General features: G+C 39.8%; 1 protein-coding gene across 2 annotated transcripts in view; it reads left to right on the top strand.

Moving 5' to 3' along the window:
* Nucleotides 1-19657, top strand: part of bmper (BMP binding endothelial regulator) — a 40223-nt gene that overhangs the window by 15289 nt on the left and 5277 nt on the right. Inside the window, exons 5-14 of one of the 2 annotated variants that reach the window (XM_088929570.1) lie at nucleotides 3812-3902; nucleotides 4594-4676; nucleotides 8399-8498; nucleotides 9111-9220; nucleotides 11061-11201; nucleotides 11958-12062; nucleotides 12833-12878; nucleotides 14461-14787; nucleotides 15452-15788; nucleotides 19021-19145. In XM_088929570.1, coding sequence (XP_088785696.1) covers nucleotides 3812-3902; nucleotides 4594-4676; nucleotides 8399-8498; nucleotides 9111-9220; nucleotides 11061-11201; nucleotides 11958-12062; nucleotides 12833-12878; nucleotides 14461-14787; nucleotides 15452-15788; nucleotides 19021-19145 — 1465 coding nt within the window. Of the gene's footprint in view, nucleotides 1-3811; nucleotides 3903-4593; nucleotides 4677-8398; nucleotides 8499-9110; nucleotides 9221-11060; nucleotides 11202-11957; nucleotides 12063-12832; nucleotides 12879-14460; nucleotides 14788-15451; nucleotides 15789-19020; nucleotides 19152-19657 lie in introns of both variants that reach the window. The other variant, XM_088929569.1, reaches the window with a different exon arrangement.

Below are 19657 nucleotides of genomic sequence, written 5' to 3'. Positions count from 1 at the left end.
TGTGTGTGCCTCTCACCTGTCAGTCACACTAGAAGTTCCAGAAATATGAGGACACAGCCTGTGAAATCTCTTGTGTGTTTGAATTCTTGACATAGGTGGGGTAGGGCAGTTCTAGGTGCTCAGCACTGTTCTTGTGACTCACTGTTTCATTCTCTATCTCTTGTCAGCCCTTTCCATAAATCTGGAGTGTGGTGTCTGGGGTGATACAACAGCCCATCTTGGCCACGGCAGCCAGGTTTCAAGCTTCGGTATTTTATAGTCTTGGCTGCGCAGATCTGTTGTGATGAGACTTCGGGTCTGGTAGCTCGCCAGCTGCAGAGAGGGGGGGTCAGTCAGTAGAGGGAGTGGCTGCAGCTGCAGCTCTCTTAATAAGAAGCACTCCTCGGTGTCTGAAGTTTAAAGAAGGGACAGCCAAGGTCTTACTGTAATTAAATATAGAGCTGCTGTCAGCACAATTAAATGGTCTACAGCAAAAAAAAAAAGAGGCTTATTTACAAAAAAGAAAATGTCAGGCAATCCAAATGGCTGCAGGGGCATTGTAGTAGAACGTGATTACAACTGAACTTTAAAGAGATCGAGCGTTTTGCTGTCTGTATGAAGCGAGGTTATCAAAGCACGCAAGTGTGACACCTTAGCCTTCTACGCAGGTTAGTGTTCGGGAAGTGACCAGGCCTAGTTGGTTTTTTTTTGTCCACCTATTATTAGTTTCTGCTGCCTTTGAGGAGCTTTGTTTCAGCTGGCTAGGCTGACTCTGAAGGTATTATTTACTGATGTGATATTTACTCAGCAATAAGAAGCAAATGAAAAGAAATTAACCAGCCCCTCCAAAATAATTATGAAGCTGTATTAGCTGTTGTGTGCAAAGACTTGGGACAGTGAAGAGTTTCCTCCTTGATTGAAATAATCAATAGGCATCATCAGCTGTGAGTACATGCAATGAAATACAGTTAAATCTCCAAATACTGATACAAAAAAATCATGCATATCGTGACTTTTATATACTCGTCTTTTAATCATGGACTAAAATAAGTAAAACTAACTAAAATATATAGACTCAAATATATAAAATAGATTGTATAGGTATTTTATTAATTCAAAATGTGTTTTTAGGTTTGGCATTGCATAAAACATTTTAACAAAATGAAAAAAATGTGGAAGTATATTTTATGATCTATTGCTTTAAACTTTCATACGTTTAAAATATAATTTCAGACAAATATATCTCGATTTATGTGTTTTTAGTACAGTATTCTTTATCAAGTGTTACATAGTGCATGGACAGTATATTACCTAATGGATTATTTTGTACAATATATGCATATAGTAGATAATAAATGTATATTTTATAATATTTTGAATTTAAAAATATATATTTCAAACGTGTTTACCGCATATGTGATATATATATATACTATATGTGATATTTATATCCTATTAAACCCACCAGGTATTAGAAAACTGGTATTAGAATTAAACTTAATATAACAAGTTATAAAAAATTGTTTTGCAACTAATTTTGTGGGAATTTAAAAAATATATTTAAGCAACATGTAACATTTGAGAAAGTAGAATTTATAAATGCATTTCAGGGGAGAACGGTATATAATGCTGTGTATTTCATGTGTTTGAATTGTCCCTGAAAGAATGAAAAATACTGTCATTATCTGAGAGAAACATCTTTCTTGCTTAATTACTCTGCCTGCTGTGTTAATTTGTTTACCAGCGAGTTTCCATTTAAAAGAATAATCCGATGCCCAGGGAACGCTTCTTATGTTTTAGGAACTGATTGACTCCTGATAACAACGGCGGTTTTGCTTACTAGTTTAGTTGTTGCAGTAAAGGTATCGTGTCGGATGTGCTACTATAATATTAATTCTTTTTAATGAAGAGTTTTTGAAAATATTTGGAAGACCATTATTTTTTAAAGTATCCTAATTTCCATAGTACAATACAAAATTAAAATTTGTGGAAAAAACTTTTTGATTAATCTGGAACTACCATTCCACGTTTTTATAACTATTCCGTAGTTTATTATAAACGAAAGAATACAGTCATAGAAGACAAACTTCAATCGGGTCTTTTATCATTTATTAGATTATGGCTGTGCTTAAGGACTGAAAGGAAGACTCGGCACCACAAGACACTTATCACTGTATTTATGCATGTCTGTTTTTAGAAACTTAGCGTTAACTACAACAAATTCCTAAAATTCCTATCAAGAATTAGCATATCAGCCTGCAAGACGGCACCACTCTGAAACTGCACAACTGTTCATACGGTCTACACAAAACCTGCATTCATTGCCGAGTCCACTTGAGATGTTGTCCCCTTGATAAGCAGGGCGTATCGGTGACTTTACATTGGTTTTACACTTCCATACTCTGCACAGAAGTAAAGTACAAACTAGAGTGTGGTCCTCCCTGGGCTCTGTTTCAGACCTTAGCGCCAGAACAGCACTAACGGTCCTTTTCCATCAGGCGAGGTGAGGATTCACTTCTGTCACTTGTAGCTGCCCGTTGTCTCATTTCCTTCTTTCTTTAATTGCCCCCCTTGCCGATGAGTATTTTTGGATTGAACTCGTTTCCCATTATACACGAGTCTGCACATGTGTTCTCAAATAATAAGAAAGTATACTGGTTGTGAGAAGGACAATTATATTTATTTGTATATTAAAAAAGCTAAATTAGCAGTGGTAGATGGTCTGAGGTTCTCTTTCTCTTCCTTCGAGGCGTTTGAAATTCCCAAATAATTCAAGGCATGTATTCTGACAGTGGAGGAACTGAGAGTTGGAGCATAGTTAGTATCAAGGCTTTCAGCTGTATGGATATCTGAAACATTTCAGAGGATTTACGTGTGCATACACTGAAACCATGCAGACAGCATTCCTCGAACGCCCACATTTCTTTTTCAGGAGAAGGCAGCACTGCAAGTAGTCATGTATTCAATTCAATTCGTGTATCAGAACCTCAGGTGATGTACGAATTTGGAGAGAAATTGTTTTTAGGCATCTCATCTGGGTGACACACCTAAGAACTGTAAAGTGTATGTTTACAGGGAGAAAAAAAAATCAAAGTTGACATAGAAAACGTTGCCCTAAGGCTATAAAAATCTGCATCCTAGGAATGCTTTTAGTTATGAAACAGAGTGTATTAAGTAACTTTATAGTTACCCCACATCAGGGCATGCAGACTATAAAAGAATGCTTCACCAATGAACTAGAAAACATAACACTGCTTTATTTCTCCTTTACCAATCAAGTTAATTTTTGTTCAGAAACTCTGTTGGAACAGCTGGTTAGCATGCCGTGTAGCAGTCCAACCAGAAATAAAGACACAATCATGAAGAGTGGATATTTGAGCAGCAATTAATCACCAAAATGCTCGTCAGCTGTGTGTTCAGAAAAATAATGCATTCACAAAGTAAGGGCTGGCTTCGCTCATATCGGAGCCCAACTTTGACATTACAATACACTGAATCAAGTAGTTGAAAAGTAATTTTCTGTGTATATGCAAGACGTATAAACCTAAATGACAGTAAATGAAGATAATGGCTTTCAAACTAGTGTCCCTAATGGCTGATGTTGTTTTTTTTTTTTTTTAATGTGTTGTAGAAACATCTGAATATTTATTTGGTTGGTTTGTTTTTGTTCCAGGTAAGAAAATCCCAAAACGAATTCCTTGTTTAAAAATAAAAGGCTTTGGTTTAGGTCTCTGCGCTTTTTGAAGTACATGCAGAACTGACAGTTGTGATACCGTTGACTCCTTTCAGAAAGATAGAAGTGTGAGCTATCTTCATACTGTCTCCCCAACAGGAAGGTGTCATCACAGAATCAGAGGTGCAGTGTGTTGTGCACTGTAAGAACCCCAAAGTTCAAAAGGGACGATGCTGCCCAACATGTCCAGGTACTCTGTGAGCTGAGAACAGTGTCATTCTTTGTTGTTTGTTAAGAAAAAAGAGTTTGATGAAATCTGTATAGCAGGGATCTCCAACCCCGGTCCTTACAAGCTTCAGTCTAGAAGGTTTTGTAGGTCACTATTAAATCACCCAGTTTCTAAAGATATGGAACATTTGTGGGCAGTTAAACGGGTGTTTTATTGAATTAAGTAATTCAGAGATTTCGTGACTAAAATCTAGATTCTTTTCAGCCCACAAGCACCAGAGTTATCTTGGTTACATGAGTTACTTGCTTGAGTCAGCAGTAGAATACAAGTGTTGCTAATCTTTAGAAACAGGTCACCAGTAAGACAAACTGATCAGGGGCTCTCCAGCACCAGGGTTGAAGACTTCTACTCTGTAGTCTGACAACTAATAACACTTATCTGGGATTGGGAGGAAATCTTGCACCGTTTCAAGACACAGTAAAGCTTGAAGCAAGATTGTATTTTACTTAACACAACCCCAAAACAACTGCCTTACTTCATTGTCATTGCTTATTTAAATGCTGCTGGCTCTGATTAATCGTGAAGTCGCACAAGGTTTCCCTTTCTAGCCTTCTCTGGGAAAAATTAAGTCATAAAGGTGCAGAATAGCTACATGGGCCCCAGGTTTCTCTACATGTGATCCTACCATTCATCAGCTGTCTTTCTCTTGCAGGATGTGTCTTTGCAGGGAGGCTGTATCGAGAACAGGATGAGTTCCATCCGGAAGAAAATCAATGTGTCAAATGTACTTGCACTGTGAGTAACACCGCAGGTTTTTTTTTGTCCACCCCAGTCACGTCTTACGATAGTTTGAAATGGACTTCCATGAGCAATGTAGATGTATGTGCAAGACTGTGGCTTACTTCAGTTGTCAAGTCTTAAAAAGACTGAGTTCCACCCCTCGATTTCTCACAACTGGCGTGAATGTCATGAGAGATACAGGCAGGGTAACATTACACTCTCCTCTCCTTTGTTTTGAAGGCCGATGTTTTTTTCTATTGTGATCTTTCAATCTCTGTGCACTTTGATTTGATAAATGCTGCTCCTGTGTTGACCTGTTAATGATGAATGCAGACCTCAGTACTATCAAATGAAATGTTTTATTTTTCTAAAACACAAAAAATGAATAATTGACTTTTAGTAGACTATTTCTCATTCTCAACTATCTTTTCCACAGTTTATTGAGGCAGTAAGTCTAGACTGACTGATCCTAGCTCTTGAAAGAAATCCAGGTTTCCTTTAGCTCCTAGCACTTGACTTACTGTACAGTAGCTCCCTGTTAGAGCTTCCAAGATTGCTCAGTTGTTTAACACAGCCTCAGAGAGTACAGCTGAAGAGCAAAGCAGTTTACAAGCAGAGACATTAGTACAGCCCCATCCCCAAGTGAGTCACGACTGCCAGCAACATACTCTAAACGCATACCACCTTATACTGTGCATATATTAATATCAAGTAATAACAATAAAACGTTCAATTGAAGGGAAAACTTGAGAAATATCACAAACTGAAAGAAGCAATTCAGGACAGTTGATAGCTTATTGATCTGAAGATCTCTATTGATCGAAACTCTGATAATTCTTCATGTTGAATGAGAGTACCCCTTGTTTTCAGTCCTAAATGCAGTATAACAAATTGAAGTTACTTCCGTTCACATCAATCTGGAGACAACAGGATTTAAAGGAGAACTGCAGTCCCATTTTCTCAGTCCAGTTATTAATTTTCGGTAATAAAATAAATTGATGATACAAATTTAAAAATTCCGAATAAAGCACAAAATCGTGAACCTTGAAAGTGCTGTATATTTGCCATCTTATCACAAACTCGCATTCGAGTTCCCACGGATTGCGATGTGAAGTAGCCCTTCCTGCTCACTAGTCACCGTAATGACTAATGTAAAGTGAGGTACGAGCGAATAAGTACAGGTTGTGCATCAGACATTTCACTGCATGAATGTTCCAGCATGATCTGCATGCAGAGTTAACAAGTAAGTAGTATTTGTTGGCAAAACTGTCTAGAAGTCGAGAGCAGTATCTCTATTGGATTAAAAGAGACGTATTCACAACCCTGCTTGTTTACAATTTAATAGGGCCGCTTTACCTCATCAGAAGTTCGGTTGCCTCGTTCTGAATCGCAATAATGGCAATATGGCGCTGCACATACCTGGAAATTTTTGTCTGTTTTATGAAGTAAACAGGAGGTGTTATAGGTTACTGTGCGCACTGTACTTTCATTGTGGTTTGAAATGCCCTCATCAATGTTGATTCTTTATAACCCCAAAGTATGAAAATGGCATTGTAGTTCCCTTTAAATTTGTGCAGGAAAAACCCCACTAGCATGTCGGCACACAGCTTACGTTTGTGTTTACGACGCTATTGCGCTTATGTTTTGGGGTTATTGCGTTACGGCACTTAGGTACCTTGGCAGGTTTTTGCCGTTCTCCGTTTGTTATAAAACTTGCACAACAAAGAGCAAACGTCTGCGAGCCCTGTCCGTCTCAGTCCCTAGTTTTCTGCAGTGTAACACGTACCTTTATACTCTTATCACCTTAACAAACACTCTCAGCAACACAACTTTTGGAGAGCACGTTTCCCAGTGATGTTCTGAGACCTTGCTTTAATAAAAATGTACTTTGTTTAATTTCCCCCTTGAGCTTATTAATTTCACTAAACTGACAGTCCAGAAATGATGTCTTGTACCAGACATTTGACCGTGATCTACTCTGTTGTATTTGTTGTTCGAGATCCTCATTTATTTCGTGCAGCACTGACAGAATTGTTTGCTTAACAAAAAGCAAACCCATGTACGTCTAGTCTCTGGTCTTTTCGCATTGTGAATTTATTACCACCACACTGTTGTACATTTTTTAACCCTTTCAAAGACATGCTCAGTAACACTGTTATTTCAATAAGAAGTGCCTAGAGTTGCAAGGAGAAGGAGCAGTGTAAAACAACAGAAGAGTTTTATATTCTCAAAAGCCAGACTTAGGAAACTTAAGTTAACTTAATGTTAAGTTAACTAATGTTCTTGCTAATCATTTTAGTACAAGAAGGCCTGTAAAAGTAATTGGGTACTGCTGTGTTTAACCTATTGTCTTTTGTATTTATAAATGAACTGGAATGGGGTGAACATGCTGTAAGGCATCTCTGAGTTTGCCTGCTGCTCTTCTCCTCCAAGTGTATAGTGGCACTGACACTCGCAGATGTCTTGTCAAACTTTTTTGTGCATCAGCTAGAAAATACATATAGATTCTCTTTTTTATTGTTTTGATTCCCAGTTGTGTAAAAAGGCTATAGAATAAATGACTAACTTAGAACAAGATCATAATTCACATAAACCATAGTCCTGGTCAAGTTTCCATGATTTCTAAATTTGATTATTTTAGTAGTTAACAATCCTGTTCTTTTAATAATTTAAACTGAGCACTTGCCATGCTTTTGTCATGTCCGCTCTAAAATGATTTATAGTTATTCTATTAATATATACAAATGTCCCTAATAGTCAACCCTGAGGAACCCCACTGCTGACAGGTTTCCAGATTGAAAGGTTTCCATTAATGATTACCTTCTGTTTTGAATCAATTCTGTGGCCAAAACTAACTGTTCTGTTCCTTTCCCACAAATCTATACCAAAGTATATTAATCTCCAATGTATTTCTTTTTCCATTAGTTTTTAAATCAAAATATACAGCATCCATCAGTTCTTGTTTTTCTAGTTTTCTCAGCCATGTCAGACATTCTGCATCTTGGAAGTGAAATCCTTTACATAAATCAAAGCTGCATGTCATTTACAAGATCTCTTTTTATTTCCTGTGGCCCTACTAAATCTGTTCTGATTGTTTCCAGATTTTTTTGGTGTAATTGAAAATACAGCGATTTGTTTCCTAGCTTAGCACAAATTTAGTCGTGCATGTATTTATTTTTATTTAATTCATTCCAGTTTTTCTTAATATTGTTTTGAAAAAAAATATAGGTCATGTCTTTGTAATAATGGGGTCCTGGTCTTGTATCAGAAGAAGAGCTACTTTTCTAATAGTTTTATTTTAATTGTTTTCATTTTTTGGACATTATTTAGTAAACTGTCACCAATTTCCTTCCATACTCAATGTAAATGTACCCTCTAGTCCATTAAATGAGCCAGTCTTTTCCATCTGTTCTACTGACATAACCTCAGATCCATCCCATTTTAGGTGTAAGTCATAGGTCGTCATTGCTTCTCAGCCACAAAGTGAACATCATTTTATCTTGCTCAATTCCGTCACTAACAGGAGATATGGTCTCACTCCTTGTGCTGTGCAATTATTTTTGTACGCAAGGAGTTAAAATGTCAATTTGACTTGCATAAAACCTTGAGATGGGCTGCAGCCTGCGTCAACTCTTGTGTGAAAGTGTTTGGAGAACTGCAGTACCCTAACGGAAATATTGTGTCAAGCGAGCTGGAGTCGAGGATCTCGAACGTTAAACCGCTGTGTTTCCTGTCAGGGAGGTCGGACTCTGTGCGTGAAGGAAGTGTGTCCCATTCTTTCCTGTCCCCCTCACCTCAGCCACACACCACCAGGACAGTGCTGCGCCAGGTGTCTCGGTAATTCTCTGCTATGTGTTCAGTGTTTTCTTTTCGTTTGCACTGCGACCTTGAGTCACTTAGTCCATCTGTAACAGAATATACAGGTTTACAAAGATTACGTTATCATTTGCCAACCTTTCATCATTTCTCTGGAAACTTGTAACCCCTGTAAAGTATCGTTTTTTTTGTTTGTTTGCTCTTTGGACTCTGAAAGGTCAAACCCAAAGCACTGTAAGAGTCAAACACCCTCTACAGACATTTGATCGACATCTGGATCTTAGAATGTCAGCTGGGAAGGGGAGGTGTCAAAGTGGCCATGTTGGAAGACACAACCGCTTTAGTTTTCTTCCTTGTCTTGTTGGGGGGAAACATTAAAATTAAATATTTGAAGGGGGGGGGGGGGTGGATGGGTTTAAAAAAAACAATGATATCCAGATTGAGCAGTTTCTGATGGTTGTGCAATAGCGATTTTTCCTGAATCCGAGTCCGAGACTACAGTGGATCTGAGCAATACGGAGCTGTGCGATTCTTCACATTTAAAATTGAGGAAGAGGCCGGAAATACGCCCGGTGGTTTTGTGTAGCAACTGGAATTAACCACAAATTTGTGTGTTTGCTTTGTGTGTTGTAGGTCAAAGGAAGGTATTTGATCTTTCACCTGGAAGCTGCCTGTTCCACAGTGAGGTTTATGAAAACGGAGAATCCTTTAAATTTGACAACTGTACCTCATGCACCTGCAAGGTGAGATGGAATACCAGATCTCTTATTGTGCTTATCTTTTCTTTTCATTTTTCTGTCAAATGGAATATTTATTCTAAAAGATGGTGCTCCTTTTTCCAATGCTGCAACTAAAAAATTTTACAATTCCTGAATTCCAAATGATTTGAGGCTATTTTGGCCCGTCTTGCTTGCTTGGATATTTATACCTTGTTGAGGATCTCATCCAGGTATATTCTGAAGGATCACACGGTGATATTGACACATTTGCTCCTGATACCACTTAATCTTTATTTAAAGAACTGCTCCCTGTTTTTCAGCAGCAAATCCATTGCCTCATAATTTCCTCTTGTGGTATCAGCTGTTTGATTCATTACAGACATTCCACAGTCCATTGGCTTGATTCTGTATTTTTTGGGATTTTAACTACTTGTATAAAGTCCCATTGTAATCTCCTCTGGTGAACACAAAAGTGATTTAGTACTTTTTATTATAACTCATAAGAACATATTAAAGATGACAAACAATAGGAGGCCAGTTGCCCATCCGGTCCGTTTGGATCCTATCCACCCATTTCTTGAAAGAATCCATAGTTTCAGATACAGCCACATGGCTGGGTAGCCTCTTCCATTCTTCCACAACCCTTTCGGTAAAGAAATGCCTGCTAGTTTCTGTTTTAAATACACTTGCATACAGATCATTCGGAAGAATCTTTCAGGTCCCCCTGTCCTGTTCTGTCCTCAAGATTACAAAGGCTCACTTCCTACAGCCTGTCTGTGTGGAATATCATCTGAAAGCTCTTGAATGTATCTGGTTGCTCTTCTGTGGACTGATTCCAGAGCAGCAACATACTTTCTGTAACGTGGCAACCAAAACTGTGCACAATATTCTAAACGAACCTCACTAGTGCTGTAAATTGTATGTAGTTATGTTAACTCTAATTGCCTCCATAACTTCGTATAACATATATGTGATTTATGTCTACTGTTACCTGCCTTCGTTTCTCCTTTGTTGTGAATGCGCTCCATGTTTGTGGATTTGTGTCTACATCTCAGTGACCGGTGAGGGATCTCAGTAAATGGCCTAGGAGCAACACCCTTTGTTGTTTATCGGAATCAAAAGTAAAATACCTAATAAAAACGTATTTGTTTCATTTCATGGACTGGAAGTCACTCTAACTCTCATCATGTTATACAGCACATCTGTTGTGTGTGGGGAGAGGGGAATGCAAGACGTTTACAATGTCATAATCTGACAATCTGTTTTCCAGACCAAAAGTAAGACCGATCTGTGCGCAACATACTGTCTACAAAACCCTCCAGCTTATATTTAATCTGCCTTCTGTTTTCTGTCATCAGGCAGGTCACTTTGCTCTTGTTAGGCTTGTTTCCACTGGATTTTTTTTTTACCCGAATATGGTATATTATCAGCACTGGGGATTAATTGGGGGTTTTTCTTGTGATTTACACGAACGTTTAGAAAACTTTAAAAAATAACCAAACCATCTGCCTGTTGCGACTGAAGATTATTTCATTACTATAATAAACGCAGCTGTAACTGTCAATGACTGTTGCACAAATTTTGTGTTGGGTGTGAAATATTTTTTAAGCGGACTGAAGCTGATCACAGGTCACCGTGCAGCAGGTTCCACAGGACGAAGAAATTGGTTGGGTTGAGACAGTCGATCTTTCAGGGCCTCTTTGTGTTGTGTTGGTCTTATTCCCACTGGCACCAGCAAATGTAAGAAACTAGGCGACGTGGGTCTTTGAAATGTGTGTGGAAGCAGGAAAAAGGTAGAAGTTCTGCTTGCGTTCGACAAGCCTCGCGCGACACTAACCGACCTGACGTTGTCCTTCAATCCCAGAACTCCTCGGTGCTGTGCAGGAAGAGGTGCTCCCGGCCTGGCAGTTGTCAGGGCGACGAAGAGCAGTGCTGTGAGGAGTGTGTGTCTTATGTGAAGGTGGAGGAAGTCAAATACTGCCGACTCAAGAATAAGATCTATAGGGTAAGCAGGTGTCGGCACTGCACGCACAAAGTAGACTTTTTTTTTCACCTGACCCTTCTGAGATGAATACATGAAGTGTTGGGGCTTTCTGTACAGACTGGGGATTGGGACAGATTTCCAAGTTTTCCCCGTTGACAGACTGCCAAACTCTTTCTGAAGAAGTATAGATGCTAATCCTAGATTAGTTATGAGATGATCTGAGTAAAGCATTCTTCGTTTTTGCATTCTTGAGGCAGATGGTGTTTTTCGTAACTCACAAAAATAAATAAATACACGGACAAGAATTATGTCGTCCAACTGCACGATAAAGAGGTTTCTAACTGCTCTGCTAATCTTTTATGCTTTAGTCCCCAAGGAACTGGTTTTGAAGCATTTTAATTATTCAGTTTGGAATAAGATGTCTGAAAGGCATAATGATATACTTAATTCTTCTTTATTAGTAGTAATATATCCTGAAGAGAACAAAAAAAGGAGGACATTTTTAATAAGAAATCATTTTAACACCAAGGGGTCTATATTATCATGTTAAATGTTAAGGAAACATTTTTCTGAATTACTCCCTTTTTATGCGACACACACACACAAAGAAATTGTGCTATATGTATAAAAAGCATTGACTTGTCATCTAGCATGCTGTGCAGCTGGAGGGCTGAATGATGATCATGAGCCACCAACCCTGTTCCAGAAATTGAAAATTGTACTGTGGTGATACAAGCTTGAGAAGTTACGTTGTGTCTTTTTGTCTGTGTCTTTCAGGAAGGTGAAATGTGGTCGTCAGTAAACTGCACTCTCTGCTCGTGCATCAAGGGAAAAATAGAGTGTCACAAGAAAGAGTGCATCCCAATTGAGAGCTGCCCAACTGTAAGTAATACTTGAATGTGTTCTTGCTTTATCAATAATATATTATATTATGCAATGGTAGAAACTTATTTGCTCTTAACTGTAACTATCTGTTTTCACATTTCTAGTTTGTAATGCTGACATTTCACAAACAAAAACATTATTAATTAAACATGCATTCTGAATTACCCAAAGACAAAGTGTTATGGTATATATGTAGATATATGGTAGATGTTTCACATCTGCTCATTTTCTCTTGTGTTCTTTTTTAGGATTTAATCATTTAAACATACCAAAAACCACCAATGGTTTCAAAAGCTGTTTTAAATGAAACAAACACAACAAAATGACAAAAGAAATAAAGAAGTACCATTACAATGCCTTCAGCTGTAGAAACTTTGACCCAGTATTTCTTCTGGTGTCTTTAGTCAAGATCTCAACTAGCTTAGTCTTTGGGCTGTAATTGAATCAAAGCTCGGTTGAAGTTATATAGCATTCTTCCTGACAGCTTCCCTGAAACAAGTACACTTTGATGAAAGGATGAAGAGTTACCTCATCATGGCCACCTATATTTAGAATACAACAAGCAATTATTCTTATTCACAAGCATGGAACCTCAAAGAACACAATCTCTTTGTTTGGAAGGGGACGCTGGAGGCCTGGGGGTGCCCAGGGACCCAAGGTCAACTTCTGAGAGAGGTTGAAACAAGTGGCACCCATTGACCTTTCTTTAATTTCTAAGCTGAGTAAAGGTGATGTTCTTTAATGTCTGTAACTCTTGCTTCTCTTAGGGTAAGATTCTCAACAGGAATGGCTGCTGCCCCATTTGCACTGAAAGTGAGTAAGTTATTATTTCTTATTATTCCTTCTTCAAAACTGCTAGTAGTGACTGTTGCCTCTTCCCTTGTGCCAAGGCTACGAAATGAGAAGCTCTTTCAAGGCTGCTACCTGTAGAGTTCAGAAAAAGAAAACCTGAATATTTGCTTTACGCTTACTAGGAGTTATAAACCAGTCTTTTCAACAGTCCTGTTTGAAATATATCAAGACACATTTCTCAAAAGTATTGGTAAGGGAATGTATTTTCACATATCTTTTATGAGTTTGCATTTATTTCTTTTTGTTCTAGTTGAAAAGACAGGAAACCTTACTGTGTTATACCTCACATAACAACAACAACAACAATAATATTTTCTATTAATTGAATTATTTGCTATTTATTTTCTTTTTGAATTAATTAATAATAATGTATGATTTGATTTTTTTCCCCAATTTTGCACATGATCATCTTACTGCCATTTCAAAAATATTTTTGGATTAGTTGGATGGTATTAGTAAATTATGTCAATGATAATTCCTTTTTAAATGTCATCAGTGAATTCCTGATTAAGGTTTGCATAATTTAGCCCAATCTCAATCTGATCTGTATTCACCTATGTCTGTAGGCTACAGTAAGGCTGTTTTTTTATTTCCTCTGGAAGCAGAAAGATGCCATTTGTAATCATTTCTTGCTGGGATAGGCTCCTATTCCACCATGAATGAATGAATGAAACTTCAAAGTGGTCGCCTGAACATCCCAAATAATATGATAATAAAATAAATAAAGGCTGAAATATAAAAAAACATGTCTGTATTGGGGCGATAAAACTATCTTCTGGTTGACGTTTGAAAGTCTGAAAAATTTGCAAAGAAATTTGTATATTACAGAACAATACTAGAGCAATCAATTTACTTGGCAATCTGGAAAAAAAAGGAACAGCATCCTAAAATAAATGAGTTGCTCGTCTAAAATTAAAAATGTGTAAAGTGTAACTTCCCAGTGCTGGCGCAGCTTTAGTGTGCAGACAGTAATAAACATTATACCACCCTGTTCTGTCAATCGCAGCTCAATCACAGGAAAAGAGAGGAAGAACAAAACATATTTTTTTTTAAGAAACATGAGTAACATTTCAGCACCCTTTAATTAACCATTCATCTGTTTGTGAAAGTGAAATAAATTAATAAACTTCAAGTACTTGTTCCTCCCCCCCAAAAAAAATGTGAGAAACATTGCTTTATGCAGCTCTGGACGTTTTCAAGATGATTCATTCCTGTTTTGTAATTTTTTAAATAAAAGATCAGTAAACAATGGGTTATCTTAACAACCCCAGCTAATTTTTTAATGAGGGAGAGGTTTTTGCTGGGAGTGTATTTTAGGAGAAAATAACAATAACAAAAGATAAGAACCCCACAGGGAAATAACTTTGAACTGTAGTAGCGCTCGATATTTGCTTATTGTATTTCTTTAACAGGTTTTCTGTAGCGAGTTAATTTGTCTGGCACCCTGATTTATCAGGCCAAAAGCACCTTGCATTGCTTTGATAAGGGCTTCCTGAAGACCGAAGACTAAAGTGCCCCCTGATTGCCTCCTTTCTCTTTCCAGAACCTGGAGTGTGCACGGTGTTTGGAGACCCACACTACAACACGTTCGACGGGAGGACTTTTAACTTCCAGGGAACCTGCCAGTATGTTCTGACCAAGGACTGCTCGGCGGCCGCGAGCTTCCAGGTGCTGGTGAAGAACGACGCCCGCAGGACGCGCTCCTTCTCCTGGACCAAGTCGGTGGAGCTGATCGCAGCGGGGGTGAGCGTCAGCCTGCACCAGCACCTCGCCGTGAGGCGGAACGGGACGCGGATAGCCCTGCCCTACGAGACGGCACAGATGCGCATCGACTTGGACGGGTACCTGCTGAAGCTGAGTACCAGCACAGGTGAGCCTCTCCACCCAGAGCAGAAATCCGCAGTCTCTAGCTGAGACAATCTCTAGCTGTCCGCATGGACAACCCTGTTGTGTTTTTTACTTCTACATCTTTATTTGTCCTTCAGAAATGTTTATTGTTCTGGCTGTTGCTATTTATTAGGGTGGTGGTGGTTGAGTGCCGTCGAGTTGGTATCGACTCACGGCGTCCCTGTGGATAGTTCCCCCGTCACTCTCCTTAGAGTTCTCATGGCAAGATGCGGAAGTAGATTCCCAGGCCTTTCTTCCACACAGATACTGCCAACACCCCCACATTGCTGCTGCCCAGTATGGGTTATTAGAGAACCCTGCACACGACGTCCGACGTGGGACACGAACCCATTACCCCGAGATTATGAGTCTCATGCTCTACCCACAGAGCTAGTCGGGGCTTATTTATTAGGTACCATGTTGTAATGTGCTGTCTGCATCGTGGGGTGCTATCCGCTGTACTGTGTGTGTCCTGAGAGATCGGCGCTCATAAGAATGCCGATGTCCGTCTGGCAACGTCTGGTGATAAACTCCTCTACTCCCGCTCATACTACGTGGAAGAGCCAGTGGTCTTGCAGGAGCTGGGTTCGAGAGAGCAGGGAAGGGGCGTCCTGTGCTAACACGTGCCGCGTCGTGGGCCTTTCCAGGGCTGGACATCACCTGGGACGGGGACAGCTTCGTGGAGGTCACGGCCGCGCCGCACCTGAAGGGCAAGCTGTGTGGCCTCTGCGGCAACTACAACGGGCACCGGCGCGACGACCTCATGGGCGGCGACGGCCTCTTCAAGTTCGACGTGGACGAGTTCGCCGAGAGCTGGCGGGTGGAGTCCAACGAGGTCTGCGGCCAGCCCCGCGGGCGGCCCTCGTCGCTCCTGTGCCCCGGCTCGGCGAAGGTGAAGTTCCGCGCCCACCGCGAGTGCCAGAAGCTGAAGGCCTGGGAGTTCCAGAGGTGCCACTCCGCCGTCGACTTCTCCTCCTTCTACCGGTGAGCATGGCCCCGAAAACCCGGCGGTGCCGGGGGAAAATCACGACCCGAGCGTTTTGACCCGGCCCGTAGGTGGTGTTCTGTTTGCGCTCCAGCAACCCCAGACCTCATCCTGTGAAATCCTCCCGCTTCTAGTCGCGCGGGTCAGGTGAGACGTGAAATCCGCCTCGGGCTTTGCTGCCGGGGAGGAAATCAAAACGGCCGAACCAAATGGAAAACGGCAGCCAGCGCAGCCAGCCGGTGGATAGTTTTGCTGCCTCTTTGCTGAGGAATTTGGGAATTAAATGTTTTTTGACAGATATAGGCTGCTGGGGAGTGGGGGGAAAAAACAAAAGCACAAGCTTCACTTCTGACCTCCTTAATAAATTTGCAGATGGGAAGGAAATCAAACCAAAAACAGATCATGAGGGCCTTGAGGAGTTACAAAACGATTCTACATGATGTTTACATTAGAGGGACTCCTTTTTAGTCCAGGAAGTCGGCAATTTCAGTACAGCGCGGTGCTGGGTTCAGAGTTGGGACACTTGATTTTTTGACTGTGCAATCCAGTCTTTACTTTGCATCATTAAAGAACACGGTTGTTCTTAAAACTATCCTGAATTATACAACAATTTGTAGGTAGCCCGATCCATTAAATTGCTTTCAGCTGATACATTAATTCTTCAATGGAGCATTCCAAACTCACCCTTCAGGCCTTTGATTCTTCAAATGATATTTAAAGTATGAGATAAGTTAAGTAAAAGTACAAATTAGATCAGAACATTTGGCCCACTTTCTTATTTGGTTGTATGTAGCTTTAGTGTCCTAAGAATTTTGACCTATGCGATTCCTAAAGGATCGCATAGAGTCGGATTCAAGCCCATTAATTGAGAGGTGGACAACAAAGTGTCTGCTATTTATATATCCGGAATTGGCCTAAGCGTAGTTTTTTTGTCTCTGGGTTATTGTGTTGCTGCTGACCTTGAGACGTCCCCTGCCTTGGTTGATGTCTCTCAGCGTTTTAAAGATGTGAATCAAGTGTCCACATAGTCTTCTCAGTTCCAGGCTAAAGAAGTTTCAGTTCCTTTCATCTGTTCGAGGATAACATTCCCTTCAGGACAGGCATGGTCTCTCTCCTATTGTACTGTCTCCAGAGCGATAATATTTTTCTTGAAATGTGAAAAACCTTTCATTATTCTGCCAGTTCCACGCTAAGGGGTTAAATACTCATATCGTGTTGCTCTTATGTGCTGTTTATCTTCTGTTCTTGCGCAGCGTCTCCAAGGCATTTCCCAGAGAGAAGCTTTAAGATGTTGGTGTTCAGTCAGCCCTTCCCTTGCGGTCTAGAAAGAAAGGCGATGAGTGGAGGTTAAAGAGCACAAAGCAAGGCAGTAACAGACAAGCCACCCACGGCGCAGTGAGGAGGCAGACCCGGGTTCAAGGGGAAGTCTGGAAGGCAGTTTCCAGCTGCATTGTATTAATGGCCAGTCAAGGGGAGAGCAGAGTAAAGGTCAGCCAGCCAAGCAGGACTGAACCTCTGGGTCTTTTTTCATGCTGTGGTACCCGTCAAGAAAATTAACACATTTCAGAATTCGGAATCGTTTGTTTTCCCCACAACATGCCTATGGGTACAGTACCAATCCCAGTTCCGCAGCTCTGTTTGATCAAATTCATTTTCATGACTTTCTGGCTATATTGTTTCACACTGTTGTCTAAACTTTACGATACTTCCCAAGTATGTTTTTCTGTTTGTGACGTGCCTGTTCTCAACTGATGTGTCGTTATAGTAGGATACACCGGGAAACTACCCTTGTCTCGGCCTGGCCTGTATCTCCTACTGAGCTCATTTTGTGTTGTGTGTTTACCAGCTCAGATAGCTCTAGTGTAGCAGGGCGCTGGGACAATATGAGCCAAGAAGCTGGGAAAAGAATGCTGTCAGCTGCTTATTTGAGTAACCAGTTGGTTTGTATTAAAGTCCCCTGGCATTCAGTTGTGGATTTTGGAAAAAAAAAATATTTAAAAACTATCTATGCATGACAGTTAAAAACTACCTCAAGGGCAAGTTTAAATGCAACGCGATTTTCAAAAATTAAAGATTGAAACAAAGAGTAATGGAAATAAAGATATGACTGTCTTTGCTTTGTATGCAGCTTATCATATTAAGAGCCATTAAAAATGCAACAAATGCTGTGGTTACAATACTTGTTGCATTATTGATGCCTCCCAGAATTAAGCTTACAACGAAACCATGTTTTGGAGAAGTTCTGTTTTTTAAAGTAAACCGGGGAGGCCATTTTTGGACAAGTAGTAAGGGAACGCAATAAAACCATCAAGTGTTCAGAGAAAGCCTAGGTTTGTGGAAATCATTAACCTGGACTCTGGCTCTCGAGTTGTCTAGTTTTTTAAAAAGTAAAGCCTTTCTGGAGCTGTATTTCCATGACTATGTCACTGGCTGATTTCATCTCCGCTTTGTAACTGGCAGCACTCAGTCTATAAAATAAATGCTTAACTTTGGACTCTGAGCCAAAATCTTCGCAGCATGTGTCAGACGTTATGGCTTTACCTTTCCCTTTTGCTTTGTGCTGGTGAACACATTTAAGGAGAGGCCCGTAATTGCGAAGAATGGAAACAAATTCTTCAGCCTAACATGATTTATTCATTGTTCTTATGCACACCCTGCTTTTTACAAGCAAATAAATGGATTTTCACACAGGTTTAGTGCAGGCCGTGAACTCCATTACACAGACAAGCTTGCTAAGTGGAGATCTTTTAGATCATAACGTGGGTGTGTTTGACGTGTTTGTTGGTTCATGTTCTGTGTCTAAGGACCATTGAAGGTTTTTTTTTCCCATGATCGCTATATTGTCTCCCTTTATTGTTATCTGAATTGTTCCTTATGTTTTTATTCCCTTCATTATTGATCTTGTTTTCTGAAGAATAGTAACTTAAATGGATTCTACAATTAAAAACCTTAGATGAATTGGTCGAACTCCGATCAAGAAACTTAATGCAGTTTCTCAAACAGTGAAGTAGTATCAGGGTATTAGAGATTATTTGTATTGTTTTTTTTAGTTACTGTAACTGTCCTTCATCAGACTACTTAAGAACATATAGGTAAATCTGGACAAATTCTTTATTTTTGAATAATGTCATTTTGTTGAACTATAAAAATAGAACTTTGCTCAATACACTCAACCCATGTTTTTGTGACCAAGTCCTGAAGCAGTGTTTCTCCTGTGATTCCTCTCCTCAGGTCCTGTGTTACAGACATGTGTGAGTGCCCAGTCCACAAGAACTGCTACTGCGAATCGTTCATAGCCTACAGCCGGGCCTGTGAGAGAGAGGGCATAGTGGTGCACTGGAAACCCCAACAGAGCTGTATGGGTAAGATAGGTGCTTGCTGCTGGGTCTTCCTTGGCATGTAGCAGTGCATCATGGGTTATGCATTAATTATGCAGGAAAGCATTTTGTATTTTGTGTGTAGTCCTACCATGAGAGTAAGGCCTGTGTATGGTATCGTTTATGTAGTGCTGTAAAATAAACCCTCTGTAACAAACTTTATGAGAGTACAGTAGTGCTGCATTTAGAAAAGTAATAAAGACAAGATGTTAAAAGAATGAAAAAAGGAATTCTAGGACACGGTAAGCTATAATTTCACGACAGTGATCTGTTTCTTTACACTTACAATAACTTGAATAACATTTACAGTATTTAGTACATTTTCTGAAACATTTAGCAGTTAAAACAAAAATATGCCTGTAGAAATGGAAAAAGTAAAGGTTTATTCCATGCTGAAAAGAGAAGAAAGGAGACACAATGTTTCGGCTGTAGAGCCTTCTTCGGGTGCCAAAATGTTGTTTCTTTACTTCTCTTTTCAGCAAAGCTTTACT

Source organism: Atractosteus spatula, chromosome 12, assembly GCF_055471065.1.
Source record: "Atractosteus spatula isolate fAtrSpa1 chromosome 12, fAtrSpa1.hap1, whole genome shotgun sequence".
NCBI lineage: Eukaryota > Metazoa > Chordata > Actinopteri > Semionotiformes > Lepisosteidae > Atractosteus > Atractosteus spatula.
Note: the sequence above shows the minus strand (reverse complement) of the source record. Positions and strands in the feature narration are given on the sequence as shown.